At 39.2% G+C, this 14,257-nt stretch overlaps 2 protein-coding genes across 2 annotated transcripts; both read left to right on the forward strand.

Annotated features, from left to right (window-relative positions):
- Positions 1–3,200: 3,200 nt before the first annotated feature.
- Positions 3,201–7,616, forward strand: LOC138057152 (E3 ubiquitin-protein ligase TRIM71-like). Its single transcript, XM_068903216.1, has one exon. It carries the CDS (start codon positions 3,326–3,328, stop codon positions 5,558–5,560), a length of 2,235 nt encoding a protein of 744 aa, XP_068759317.1. The 5' UTR covers positions 3,201–3,325; the 3' UTR covers positions 5,561–7,616.
- Positions 7,617–9,825: 2,209 nt separating this feature from the next.
- LOC138057149 (E3 ubiquitin-protein ligase TRIM71-like) lies at positions 9,826–13,399 on the forward strand. The gene has a single exon (XM_068903214.1). The coding sequence runs from the start codon at positions 9,851–9,853 to the stop codon at positions 12,089–12,091; it is 2,241 nt and encodes a 746-aa protein (XP_068759315.1). The 5' UTR covers positions 9,826–9,850; the 3' UTR covers positions 12,092–13,399.
- The last annotated feature ends 858 nt before the right edge of the window (positions 13,400–14,257 follow it).

The following is a 14,257-nucleotide window of genomic DNA, read 5'->3' on the forward strand; positions in this document are numbered from 1 at the left end:
TCACTAACGCCTATGATGTGAAAGGGAAAATTCAGGGATGCAAGCGTAGTTTGTAAATCATCCAGATGAGCATCAAGGCTGTTTAAATTTATGTGAAATAAAGAAAAATAAGTGCTAGAAGATGATAAATTTAGTTTCTGAAAATCAGATGGGTAATAATACATAGAATTTATAGGATTAGGTATATTTGACTCGATACCAGAGTTGTCTAGATTGCTTAGACCAGATATTTTTGACATTATATCAAGGGGGGGTAATAGTTCAATGTCTGAAGGTCTTTCAGAGTGCAAAAGAGTGTCAAATTCAAATTCATCTAGAGATGTAAAAGGAAAAATGTCAGTAATACATGTTTTACAGAACCATACCTCCATATTCAACTGCAGACGTTGGTATTCATCAAAGGTTAGACCATTGCATCTATAATGGATCCAGAGATGACAATTACCACATTGAAGTGCTCGATGGTTACTGTTGACCCATTTATGGCATATGCCACAAGGGGATTTTTGTTTTTCCTTAGATGTTACACTGTTCATTCATTATATTAATGCGATTAATGAGTCAGTAAAACATTTAACCAGAGATCGAAGAATATGAAGCCATAGTACCCGATCCATTTGGTCTGTCTTTTATAATAAGTTTATCGAGGGAGAAATAAGCAATCTTTCCTTGGGCTTTTGCTTGTCTCAGCTGCGGTAGCTGGGCTCTTCTCTTTTCCATGGTCTCCTCGGCCAGATCTTCAAAGATGTGGATTCCTTCGGGTTTCATTCTTCTTGCTGCCTTAAGAATCGATTCCTTTGCCTTGTAACTGGTAAACTTACAGACAACTGTTCTTGGTTTTGGAGTACCATCATATCTTGTAGGCCGACCAGTGCGATGGGCACGCTCGATTTCAGGAACCGGCTCGATATTTAATTTGTCAGCAAGGACTTTCTTTACTTTCTCTTCGGTTGTTTCCCAAGTTTCGCCAGTATCTTCTAATAAGCCTTCAAAGCGAAGATTGTTCCTCCTACTTTGGTTTTCAAGGTAAACTGTCTTTTGTAGATGCTTGTTTACTGCTGTTTGAAGATTGGCGACGTCGCTGGCTGTGTTCTTTAACTCGGCGCCGATCGCTGAGAGTTGTTCGTCGTGGCTCGCAATATCTTTTTGGCTGAACTCCAGACTGGATTTTAGTCCCGCAAAGTCTTTTACTAAATTATCAATACGCGAGGTTAAATTGGACACAATCGATTCCATAAATGATTTAAACATACATTCTTGAGCTTTCAGAAGATCTTGAAGAACACTCGAAGAAATGGTCTCTGGCAGATCATCATATTCTCCGGCTTCTGCAGACGGTGAACTTGGTTTACGCTGATTATTTTTTTCTTAGACATAATAATGCATATAGATAGCAGTTAGAACTAAAGAAATACTCAAAAAGTGGTTAATTTTAAACGAATTAGCTTTGTCAGACGGGAGCAAGGATACACACAACCGCCTTAACAGAAGGATGATGGATAGTGAATGGATAAATGCTAGTAACAAGATCTTTATATTTACCGGAAATGACATAAAAATGCTACGTGATGTGTTATAAAAACGGAAATGCATAAAAAAGAGGAGAGAGAATAATACATGATAACAAGATGAAAAAAACAAAAGAAAATTAAAAGGTAGCTAAACTAAATTACGTTTCATCTCTTCTGTTAAGGCATCATCTGTTAAGGCATCTTCTGTTAAGGAATCATCACAGAAAAGTGAGGTAAGGATAGGTTTTAATTTTTTCATCACTTTTATTTTGATTTATGGCGAATCTGTCTGAATTGTAAGCTTCGTTTCATTGCCATGTTTTCAATTTTCAGAGGTCGAGATTACAGAATCTTTATCGTAATGCCTCTATCCCACCAACCGCTCCTTCTCAGGTTTATACGATATCATCTGCCTTCATCTTTACCTGTGCGGTTACAAGTTATTATTAACGAATGATACTGAATCGTGTAGAATGGGGGGAAAAGCAATAAATCAGAGAAACAGAGGTCGGTAATGCGATATCAAGTCTACCTTGTTTTGTTTTATGGAATCTTCCATTTTATGTTTCGAAACCTAAATGGTTTTTAAAGCATATTTTTATACAGCTCTCGTTTCCAGGTCACCCGAAAGGAGGTGGAGTTCAAAGCGGTCGACCAGCACGTAAACTGCTATCAAGTTAGTGCGAACCAAGCACTTTTTAATACCAATTTTTATCATGAAATAACATGAATTTAGGATAAACCCAGTCAATAATACGGACTTTCAACTTGATTTTTATTCTTGCTCTTTTTAAATAGTGACCTTATTCTCTAAAACTGTAAAATACATATATGTAATTAAAGTAGTCTGTGCGCCAAAAAAATCAATTTTGAAGATCAAAAGTTTGAGTAATATCCACGTTTTTAAGTTCGGTTTTGGCTGCATGTTTTCATATCATACTGCCCTCAAAAAGCACGAAATGCAGTCTCAAACAACCTAATTTTCAAAATTTCACAGGAGAATTATTTCCACTCGTCATTTCGTTTTTTTCGTTGTTTGTGATTCTTTTGTCGATTTCTGTTCACTTAGCTCATTGCAGTAAAGTATTTGTGTTCGTTCGCAAATCAAATTAAAGTTATTAATCTGTGGATGTAACAAGCGCGTCGAAGCTTTGTCTTTGGCCCCGACAATATTGTGGTGTTTTCGGATAATGTTCTGAAAATTGGTGTCAGTTATGAATAATCAACAACAATTTAAAAAGATTAATGAATAATTGAAAGGAACACCCAAAGAATAATGAATAACCGAGGTCCTATTATTCAGCTTCTAACCCCGACAAAGTTTATCACAGTTGCGATTTATAAATCGCGAAGTTCGTAATCTTTCGATTTGTAAATCGCAAAGTTGGGGATCGTGCGATTTATAATTCGCAAAGGTACTCAAATGTGTTAAGAGAAGCAGTATCGAAACCGTTATACTATGGAATCTCGGTTTTGTAAAATGTTAAGCTCCTTTGTCCTAATTCGTTCATAAAGCCATTTCTATTATGCAAAGCTCCGTGATCTCAGCCTACAACACTTCACAAAGGTCACCTATTTGCCCTCCATTTATCGCTTTAATTGTGTTATTTTCAAAGCTCGCTGGCTGCATAAATTAAAAGCCAAATTTCTGGGAATCAGAGAACCAAAACAAAACAATCAGCAGACTTTTAAAACACATCGCAATGATTGGCTAATGGTCACCTGATTCCAAGAAAAGCTAAAGATAGAAATCACGAGACTTGGAATATCATAGTCAACGGCACCCAGTTCAAGAAGGCGTGGAGATTAGCAATATGGATATCCCAAAGTTGCTTTTCAATCTTCGCGAAGAAGCCTCGTGTCCGGTGTGTCAAGACATCCTTAGAGATCCAAGATACCTTCCATGTTTGCACAGTTTCTGTCTGCACTGTTTGATCAAATGGCATCGAGCAAGTGGTGGTCAAGTTGATCTGAGGTGTCCGAAATGCCAAGGCCGCTGTAGAGTTCCTGCAAGCGGTGATTTGAAAGATCTTCCCACAAGCTTTTTTCTCAGCGGCTTCATCGATGCCCTAGCTATTAAAGAATCTGACAAGACGCAAGTAACATGCGGAAACTGCGATAAGAAAAGCTCTAAAACCTCGTACTGCTTCGAGTATTGCAAGTTTTATTGTGATGAGTGTTTGATTGGGCACAACATCATGCGAGGCTACAAAGATCACCGCGTTCTGGCCGTGAAAGATTTTCAAGAAAAAGACTATGAGGTAGTAGTGAAACGACCCGTGTTTTGCTCAAGGAAGGGACATGAGAAAGAAGAGCTAAAGTTCTTTTGCAAAATTTGTCCCGAAAACTCAGTTTGTCAAACTTGTGTCATCTTAGATCACGCAGGACACAAAGTAACATTAATACAAGAGGAAGCCGAAGCTCAAAAGATCGAGTTAGCAGGTCTAATTCAAACGGCAAGAGACAACTTGCACGCAAAGGTGAAGATGGTCACTCAAATTGACGAGGAGTACGCTCAGCTTGTTCAACGAAGCGAAGACATGCTAAGAGACGTCGATGTTTTTGTTGATAACTTAATGAGAATGCTTCAAGAGGAAAGGCAAAATATCAAGGCAGCAGTGGAAAACGAAACCAAGAAATCGCTGGAGAATCTAACGACCAAAAAAACAGCAATTCAACAGGAAATTAAGGAGATGGAATCAGCGCTGGAAAAAGCCGAGAAACTTTTAACACAAAGCTCAGACGCCGAGTTGGTTCAACTAAAGAAACCATTGCAAACCATTCTAGAACGGGTAGTGAAGCCAGTTGAGCGCGATCCTGCAAGCCTGTTTGAATTAGTTTTCGTGGAAAATAACAAGATCCTGGAGACAATCAACAGCGAAGGCATTGGTATTTTGAAATCTCCAACTGATGCAAAGGAATCTGGTGTCGAAGGCAAAGGACTTTGTGAAGGAACTGTTGGGCGTGAAGCTCAATTCATTTTAACGACAAGAAACGCGGCTACAAAACAATGCTACAATAAGAATGACAATGTAACGATAGACTTGAGAGACGAGCGAGGGCAGGAATGCATAACCACATCTCTTGTTAATGATAACAAAGACGGGACCTACAAAATCAAGTATTCTCCTACATCTGACGGTAAAATCAATTTGTCAGTTAAGGTAAACGGGCAACATATTCGCGGTAGCCCTTTTCCTGTTTTAATTAAATCTTTCAATGTCAATCCTGTTTTATCTTTTGGAAAACAAGGCTCGCATAATGGAATGTTTCTTTGTCCTCGAGGGGTCGCAGTTTATTCTAGGGATCAAATCGCAGTCACTTCCAATCACAAGGTGCAGATATTTGACTGTAAGGGCAATTTTCTTAGATCCTTTGGTCGTCTTGGTAGCGACAAGGGACAGTTTCAACACCCTAGAGGAATAGCTTTTGGTAAAGATAGCAATATTTTTGTTGCAGACTGGGGAAACCATCGAATCCAAATTTTTAATGAGGAGGGGAGGTACTTGGGTATGTTTGGTGGGACAGGAAGCCTTGATAGCCAGCTTAAGAATCCTTGGGGTTTATCATTGGATTCCAATAGCAATATTATTGTTAGCGATTGGGGAAACAAATTCATTAAGTTCTTTTCCCCTGATGGAAAGTTTCTAAGAAAGATAGGTGGACCCAGTTCTCTTAGTGGTCCTGCTCGTTGTGTTCAATCTGGTGATTATCTCATTGTGTCAGACATTTGTGATCACAGTGTGAAAGTATTCACCCAGGAGGGGGACTATAAGTATCAGTTTGGCACAGGAGGGACGAGAAATGGAGAGCTCGTTAATCCCTCTTGTTTGTCAGTAACTAAATCAGGACATGTACTTGTCTGTGATAAGGGTAATCATAGAGTGCAAGTTTTTGAACTGAATGGTAAGTTTGTTGGTAAGTTTGGAAAAGAGGGCAGCAGCTTAGGAGAGTTTAAGTATCCATTCTCAGTAGCACTCCTCAGTAATGGCCAAATTGTTGTGTCTGACAATGATAATCATCGCATTCAAATATTTCATGAACCTTGAGCAGACACTTGCTAAAAGCCAAGTAAAAATAGTCTATTATCTAAAGAAAGTTTGATTTTCAGCTTTCATTAACCCTTTTTACTATCTGATTTGTTTGTAATTTGTTGAAGTTTGTGTATTTTTGAAGGATTTCAGTTATAATGAATATTGTACTGCTTTGTTCCTGAGATTGATTTCTGTAAAAGGGAACATAAGGTATAGCTGTTTTTTTTTTTTTTTTTACATTGAAATTCATCTTATAAGAAATCTACTTGTAAGAAATCATGAATTTTTAGCAGCATGAATAGCCCACTTTCGATATATTAAAATTCAGTCGTAAGCATCATCTCGTGGCTCCGGGGAAAAAACTTATACAAATCCTTATATTTCTTCCCCAGAGCCTCCAGATGATGCCTTTCGTTTAGGACTGATCGAATTTTAATAGATCGATATTGGTCTGTTATATTGCCCAGTGAGTTCCGGTGTTGTTATCATGAACTGAGCCATGACTGATTAAAGTGTTTGACTTAGGGCCAGGCCAAACGGGAAATGTTTGACGTTCAAACAACATCACATTGTTTGGTGACCAAACATGCTGATATTGAAGTGAGTGGCAAAACGGTTAAAACATGTTTGATCTAAAGGCGCCCGCAAACGAGGAAACAATGTTGCGGAAACAAAAGTTTCTGAATTTGATCAGACACATTTTGCTTCCTCAGCGAATGTTTCCTCGTTTGCGGGCGCCCTAACACAGATCAAACTCCAGAAGCAAAGAACTATGGGTCACAATTACGTAAACAAAACGTGGATACAAGCGGCTGAGCAAGCGTGGTACGCATGCGTTCGCCAATCATCTTTGATACGGGTGGCTAAACGAACTAAAGTTCACCCATCAAACACGAGAACAAAAGAAATGCTTTAAGTTGTTTCATAGAATGTTTGATGGCCTTGAACTTTTATCAAACACGATCAAACAGCACCAAAGAAGGTTAAGGCGTTTGATTTTGTTTGGTCGCCAAACATTTCCCGTTTGACCAGGCCCTGAAAGTGCTACTACGACCAAAAAAATAATTCTTCTTTTCTTTGGATTTCAAAACTATGTTAACTAAACACTAAGTAAGCTAAGTTTTAAGTTCTGATTTTAAAAAGACACCTGTTTATTTTAACTGGAATTTTGTTATTTGTTGGTCCGCCATCACTAACTTTAAATCTTGAGACAGCTGGATCGAGAAGAAAATGACGTCAAAGAGACTCACTGGTTTAAGAATGCAATGCGACCGTGTACGCGGCTGAATTAATATGCAGCACGGGGTTTTCGGGCTTTCAGATTTTTAAACTCGTGTTTTGCATATATAATAAGTTGCGTTTACACTCTGAAATATTAAGCTAGTGAGTCAATCACGTCACTTTCCCCAGATCCAACTCTCTGAGGTCCGATCGGTCAGTTTTGAACGTGAGTAATGGTGGACCGTGAAATCCGCCCCCGTTACATTCAAAATAAACAGACTTTGCCAGTCGGGTTTTAAGCGAAGACGCTTTCAAAATGCGAGGAAAAAAAGAAAATGAGTTTTTTGATCATAGTAGCACCTTAAGCGAGTAGTTTTCTTTGAAGCTTCGATTTGATTAAGAAAATAATGCAGTTCACTTTTTAGAACGTTTTTAGCATTTATATTTAATATTTTCGTAATAATACACCCATATCACTCAATGTACAAACAAAAGATTTTGCCCGTCTAGCCTCTCATTCAGTGTGAGGCTGGACGGGCAAAAACAATGCAAAGACAAAGCCTTTATTCCCCATGGACTCCAAAATGGCCGCCGAGTGATAAAGGTGAATTGCAGGCGCGACAGCAAATAATTGTAAAGATAACGTTGTAGCTCCTCGTGTTAAGTGCAAGTATTTACCCTTGTTACTTAAGAATATGCTTGATATTCAAATAAATGTACTGTGGAATCATTCCGCAGAAGCAATATGGTAGCTTTAGTAAGTATATTATCTTTATAATGATATACAAGTGTTGTGAACCTTGTGATTGAAAGTTAGAAGAAATGGAAATAAAGGTCTTATGTGAATATGTTTGTTTGTGTTTGTGTTTATTTCCCTAGGGCTTGGGTGTGTATGATATAGGGATAGGTTCTGGGGGAAGGTGACAGTAAATCTTTTTGCGAAATGTGGGCATGCTGGCTTTGTACAGAGCCTCTTTGTAACTGTAAGCTGGAATAATCTTTCGTAGGGCGCGCCTTTGCTGACACTCTAGTTCATCCGAAAAGGATGCTGGCAGCCCGTTGCGAAAAACTTAAGCAGCAAATGTTGACAGTCTCGACTCGAAACGCGATCCTCGATGTTTCGAGAATCGACCATCGAGTTTCAAGATTAGAGAATCGAGTTTTTGAGAGTCAAGTCGAACAGAAATTTCGAAGTGAAACATAACTTCTCGCTTAACAAGCGGCCCCCTTTATTCGCACAACTGTCACAGAAATATCGAAATATTTTTTCACGATCGCGCCTATGCTCATTTTTTTAGAACATCGCTCATGTTTTCTTGACTTCAGCAGCGTTAATGAGTGCCGAATTACCAGGATGTTATTGATAAACCCTAACCAGGATGCTGAAAAATTCTAGGAAACACATTTATAATGAGTCACACATGCACACAATGAACTTTATTTACACTAGAATTTAAGCAAATACATGCTACTATTTTATAAATAAATACTGAAATCTGCAATAATTACTAGATGGTTAAAGATGAAAAATCAACCGCCATGAAAGATGCAGCAGTCAGTATCAAATTTCATTTTAAAAATTGCAGACTTAAATTTACTTAAAGGGGCACTGTCATGAGCTGCGCATGCTCAAGTTTGTTTGCTCTCGAGCCCACGGAAAATTCTAGCCGCCATCATGGATTCACGCGAGAATCACGTATATTCGCGGGAGTTTCTTTTTTGTCCACCATGGCCCTCCCCAGTGGACACCATTTTGAATTTGTCGATTCAACTTGAAAAAAAGTTAACCTAACACTTTTCAAGTTTTCACAAGACGCTAGCGCATGCGCTTCTCGTGACAGTTTCCCTTTAATTTCTGGATTATTCTAATATCGTTTCCAAGATAATTCCATGACTCACTAACGCAATACGGCAAGTAATGTAGACCACAACTGGTGGTATTTGCTCCAGGTGCTATAAGGAAGTTATCTTCCCGCAAATTAATGCTGCAATTCCGTGATGTAAATAACTTAGAAATGTATTCGGGAGCCAATACAAAAATTATAATATTATAAATTCTTCTATTATACAAAGTGGGATGATTTATGCCCTCCTGCAAGTCATCGCGGCTTTTAGAAAATATTTCTCCAAGATAATTCGACAAATGAAGGAAACAAATGAAGGAAAATTCTTGATTAAAACAGATTTTCTTGATACACGCTCATATTTCCTACCCCCCAATCAAAGCGCACTTCCGACAACACATAACCAATCAAAATTCGTGTGGTGTCACAGCCGTGTTTCCATAGGTAAAGTCTGCTTACGAGCCAAGTGGTCCAACACGCCAGAGCCTATTCCCGGTTTCCGTAGCATGAAGCGACTAGGAGTATTTCGACTCCCCCCTGGATGGGATGCTAGTCCATCACAGGCTAACCCCCAGCATTAAGTTCGCCGGTACCCATTTATACACCAGGTTGGAGAGGGGGCATCGTGAGAGTAAAGTGTCTTTCCCCAGAACAACACAATGTCCCCGGCCAGGGCACGAACCCGAACCACTCGCTCCGGAGTCGAGTGCACTAACCATGAGGCAACCGCTCCTCCCCCGTGTTTCCATACTCTCATCTAAACACAGCTATTGACCAATGAGAGTGCGCGTACTATCCCAATTATTTTATGATTATAATATAGAAGTTTTTGTTCTTTAGTTTATACGAGTTCTCTAAAGAAACATTATCGAAAGTGTTATACCATGTAACCTCGGTTTTGTAAAATGTTGAGCTTCTCCTTTGTCCTAACTCGTTCATAAACCATTTCTATCATGCAAAGTTCCGTGATCTCAGCCTACCACACTTCACAAAAGTCACCTATTTTATCCTCCCTTTATCGTTTAAATTGTGTTATTTTCAAAGCTCGCTGGCTACATAAAAGCCAGATTTCTGGGAATCAGAGAACCAAAATAAAACAATCAACAAACTTTTAAAACACATCGCAGTGATTGGCTAATGGTCACCTGATTCCAAGAAAAGCTAAAGATAGAAATCACGAGACTTGCAACGTCATACTCAAAGGCACTCAGTTCGTGAACGAGTAAAGCCGATTAGCAATATGGATATCCCAAAGATGCTTTTCAATCTTCGCGAAGAAGCCTCGTGTCCGGTGTGTCAAGAAATCCTTAGAGATCCAAGATACCTCCCTTGTTTGCACAGTTTCTGTCTGCACTGTTTGATCGACTGGCATCGAGCGAGCGGCGGTGAAGTTGATTTCAGGTGTCCGAAATGCCAAGGCCGTAGTAGAGTTCCTACAAGCGGTGATTTGAAAGATCTTCCCACAAGCTTTTTTCTCAGCGGCTTTATCGATGCCCTAGCTATTAAAGAATCGGACAAGACGCAAGTAACATGCGGAAACTGCGACAAGAAAAGCTCTAAAACCTCGTACTGCTTCGAGTGTTGCAAGTTTTATTGTGATGAGTGTTTAATTGGGCACAACATCATTCGAAGCTACAAAGATCACCGCGTTCTGGCCGTGAAAGATTTTCAAGAAAAAGACTATGAGGTAGTAGTGAAACGACCCGTGTTTTGCTCAAGGAAGGGACATGAGAAAGAAGAGCTAAAGTTCTTTTGCAAAATTTGTCCCGAAAACTCAGTTTGTCAAACTTGTGTCACCTTGAATCACGCAGGACATAAGGTGACATTAATCCACGAGGAAGCCGAAGCTCAAAAGATCGAGTTAGCAGGTCTAATTCAAACGCCAAGAGACAACTTGCACGCAAAGGTGAAGATGGTCACTCAAATTGACGAGGAGTACGCTCAGCTTGTTCAACGAAGGGAAGACACGCTAAGAGCCGTCGATGTTTTTGTTGATAACTTAATGAGGAGACTTCAAGAGGAAAGTCAAAATATCAAGGCAGCAGTGGAAAACGAATCCAAGAAATCACTGGAGAGTCTAACGACCAAAAAAACAGTGATTCAGGAAGAGATAAAGAAGATCGAATTAGCGCTGGAAAAAGCTGAGAAACTTTTAACAAAAAGCACAGACGCCGAGGTGGTTCAGCTAAAGAAACCATTGCAAACCATCCTAGAACGGGTAGCACAAGTGAAGCCAGTTGAGCGCGCCCCTGAAAGCCTATTTGAATTAGTTTTCGTGGAAAATAACAAGATCCTGGAGACAATCAACAGCGAAGGCATTGGTCTTTTGAAATTTCCAACTGATGCAAAGGAATCTGTTGCCGAAGGCAAAGGACTTAATGAAGGAACTGTTGGGCGTGAAGCTCAATTCAATTTAACGACAAGAAACGCGGCTGGCGAACAATGTTATAATAAGAATGACAATGTAACGGTAGACTTGCGAGACGAGCGAGGGCAGGAATGCATGACCACATTTCTTGTTAATGACAGGAAAGACGGGACCTACAAAATCAGCTATTCTCCTTCATTTGAAGGGAAAGGCAATTTGTCAGTTAAGGTAAACGGGCAACATATCCGCGGTAGCCATTTCTGTGTTGTAATTAAATCTTTCAATGTCAAACCGGTTTTATCTTTTGGAAAACAAGGCTGGAATGATGGAATGTTTAGTTATCCTTGGGGGGTAGCAGTAAATTCCAGGAATGAAATCGCAGTCACTTCCCAGCACAAGGTGCAGGTATTTGACTGTAAGGGCAATTTTCTGAGATCCTTTGGTCGTCAGGGTAGCGACAAGGGACAGTTTCAAAACCCTAAAGGAATAGCTTTTGGTAAAGATAGAAAGATTTATGTCGGAGACCACGAGAACCATCGAATTCAAGTTTTTAAGGAGGATGGGAGGTACTTGAGTATGTTTGGTGGGAAAGGATTCCTTGATAGCCAGCTCAACTATCCTCGTGGTTTATCATTGGATTCCAATGGCAATATTATTGTGGTTGATAACGGGAACAAATTCATTAAGATATTTTCCCCTGATGGAATGTTTCTAACAAAGATAGGTGGACCCAGTTCTCTTAGTTCTCCTGTTCATTGTGTTCAGTCTGGTGATTATCTCATTGTGTCAGACTGTGGTGATCATAGTGTGAAAGTATTCACCCGGGAGGGGTACTATAAGTATCAGATTGGCACAAGAGGGAATGAGAATGGAGAGTTCAATAATCCCTATTGTTTGTCAGTGACTAAATCAGGACATTTACTTGTCTGTGATCTAAATAATCACAGAGTGCAAGTCTTTGAACTGAATGGTAAGTTTGTTGGTCAGTTTGGAAAATACGGCAGCAACTTAGGAGACTTTAGGCATCCATCATCAGTAGCGCTCCTCAGTAATGGCCAAATTGTTGTGTCTAACTATGGGAATCATCGCATTCAAATATTTGATGAACGTTGAGCAGACACTTGCTAAAAGCCAAGTAACAATAATCTAATCTAATCAGAAAACATGAATTTTTAGCAGGATAAATAGCCCACTTTTCATATATTAAAATCCAGTCCTAAACAAAACGCATCATCTCGAGGCTCCGCGCAATAAAGTCAAAAATCCTTATATTTATTCCCCAGAGCCTCGAGATGGTGCCTTTTGTTTGGGACTGAATATTAGTCTGTTATGTTGTCCAGAGAGTTCCGGTGTAGTTATCATAAGCTGAGCCATGACTAATTAAAACTAATTTAAGTGTTTGACTTAAGGCGAGACCAAACGGGAAATGTTTGGCGTTTAAACACCATCAAACATTGTTTTGTCACCAAACATGCTAATGTTGAAGTGAGTGGCCAAACGGTTAAAACATGTTTGATCTAAAGGCACCCACAAACGAGGAAACGATGTTGCGTAAACATTGTTGTCGAAGCAAATGTTTCCCCGTTTGTGGCCCCAGGGAACATTTGTTGCGGGAACAAAATTGTTTCTGAATTTGTTCAGAAACATTTTGCTTTCTCAGCAAATGTTTCCTCGTTTGCGCGTCGTAGAAACATTGTTTCCACGTTTGTGGGCGCCTTAACTCAGATCAAACTCCACAAGCAAAGAACTATGGCTCACAATTACGTAAACAACACCTGGATACAATCGGCTGAGCAAACGTGGTACGCATGCGCGCGCCAAACAAGTTTGATACGGCTGGGTAAACGAACAAAAGTTCACCCATCAAACACGAGAACAAAAGAAACGTTTTAAGTTGTTTGATAGCCTTCAAATTTTAGCAAACACGAGTCAAACAGCACCAAACAAAGTGGCCAAACGGTAAAATGTTTGGTCACCAAATATGGTTTGATGTTGTATGGATGTTGTATATTTCCTGTTTTACCACGCCCTTAGGCGAGTAGTTTATTATCTTTGAAGCTTTGATTTGATTAAGAAAATAATGCAGTTCACTTCTAAGAAAGTTTTTAGCATTTATATTCAACATTTTCGTAACAACCGCTTTCGCGAAAACAAATAATTGTAAATATAACGTCGTGGCTGTCAGTGTTAAAAAATACTGTTTGGTATATTGTTGTGTATATAAACAAGTATTTACCCTTGTTACTTAATAATATGTTAGATATCAAAAGAAATTTACCGTGGAATCATTCTGCAGAGGCAATTTGGTAACTTTAGTAAGTATATTATATTTATAATGATATACAAGTGCTGTGAACCTTAAAAAGTAAGTGAAAGTTAGAAGAAATGGAAATAAAAGTGCCATTTGAATGTGTTTGTATACTTTAGTGGTCTGTGTTTATTTCCCTAGGGCCTGGGGTGTAGGGTGACTGTGTGTGGAGATAGGTTCTGGGGGGAGGTGACAGTGAAACGTCTTTTGCGAAATGTGGGTATGTTGGCTTTATACTCAACCTCTTTATAACTGTAAGCCGGAATAATCATTCGTGAGGCGCACCTTTGCTGTAGTTCATCCGAAAAGGATTGTGGCAGCCCGTTGCGAAAACCTTAAGCAGCAAATGTTGACAGTCTCGACTCGAAACTCGATCCGCTATGTGTTTCGAGGATCGAGTTTCGAGATTAGAGAGTCGAGTTTTCGAGGGTCAAGTCGAAAAGAAATTTCGAGGTGAAACGTAACTTCTCGAAAACGAAACAATGGCTTGAGACAAAATCGCTTGACAAGCGGCCTCCTTTATTTGCACAACTGACAGACATATCAAAATATTTCTTCACGCTCGGCTCTATGCTCATTTTTTTTTAGAACATCGCTCATGTTTTCTTGACCACAGTGTTTATAATTGCCGAATTAACAGGATACTATTGATAAACCCTAACCCACTAACCCAGGTACTGAAAAATTCTAGGAAACACATTTATAATGAGTCACGCATTCACACATTTATGAGTCACGCATGCACACGACAAACTTTATTTACACTCGAATTTAAGCAAATACATGCTAATATCTCCGAGTTATAAATAAATAGTTAAATCCTAAAATAAAATGAAATTTTGCAATAATTACCAGTTAAAGATGAAAAATCAAGCGCCATAAAGGTGCAGCAGTCAGTATCAAATTTCATTTTAAAACTTGCAGACTCAAATTTACTTAAATGAAGGTATGACCCTTGCAGTTATGGACGC

Source organism: Montipora capricornis, chromosome 7 (assembly GCF_036669925.1).
Source record: "Montipora capricornis isolate CH-2021 chromosome 7, ASM3666992v2, whole genome shotgun sequence".
NCBI lineage: Eukaryota > Metazoa > Cnidaria > Anthozoa > Scleractinia > Acroporidae > Montipora > Montipora capricornis.

What these genes read in the sequence shown, in the direction of transcription:
- LOC138057152 (XM_068903216.1), top strand. Translation starts at nt 3,326, where the DNA reads ATGGATATCCCAAAGTTGCTTTTCAATCTTCGCGAAGAAGCCTCGTGT.
- LOC138057149 (XM_068903214.1), top strand. Translation starts at nt 9,851, where the DNA reads ATGGATATCCCAAAGATGCTTTTCAATCTTCGCGAAGAAGCCTCGTGT.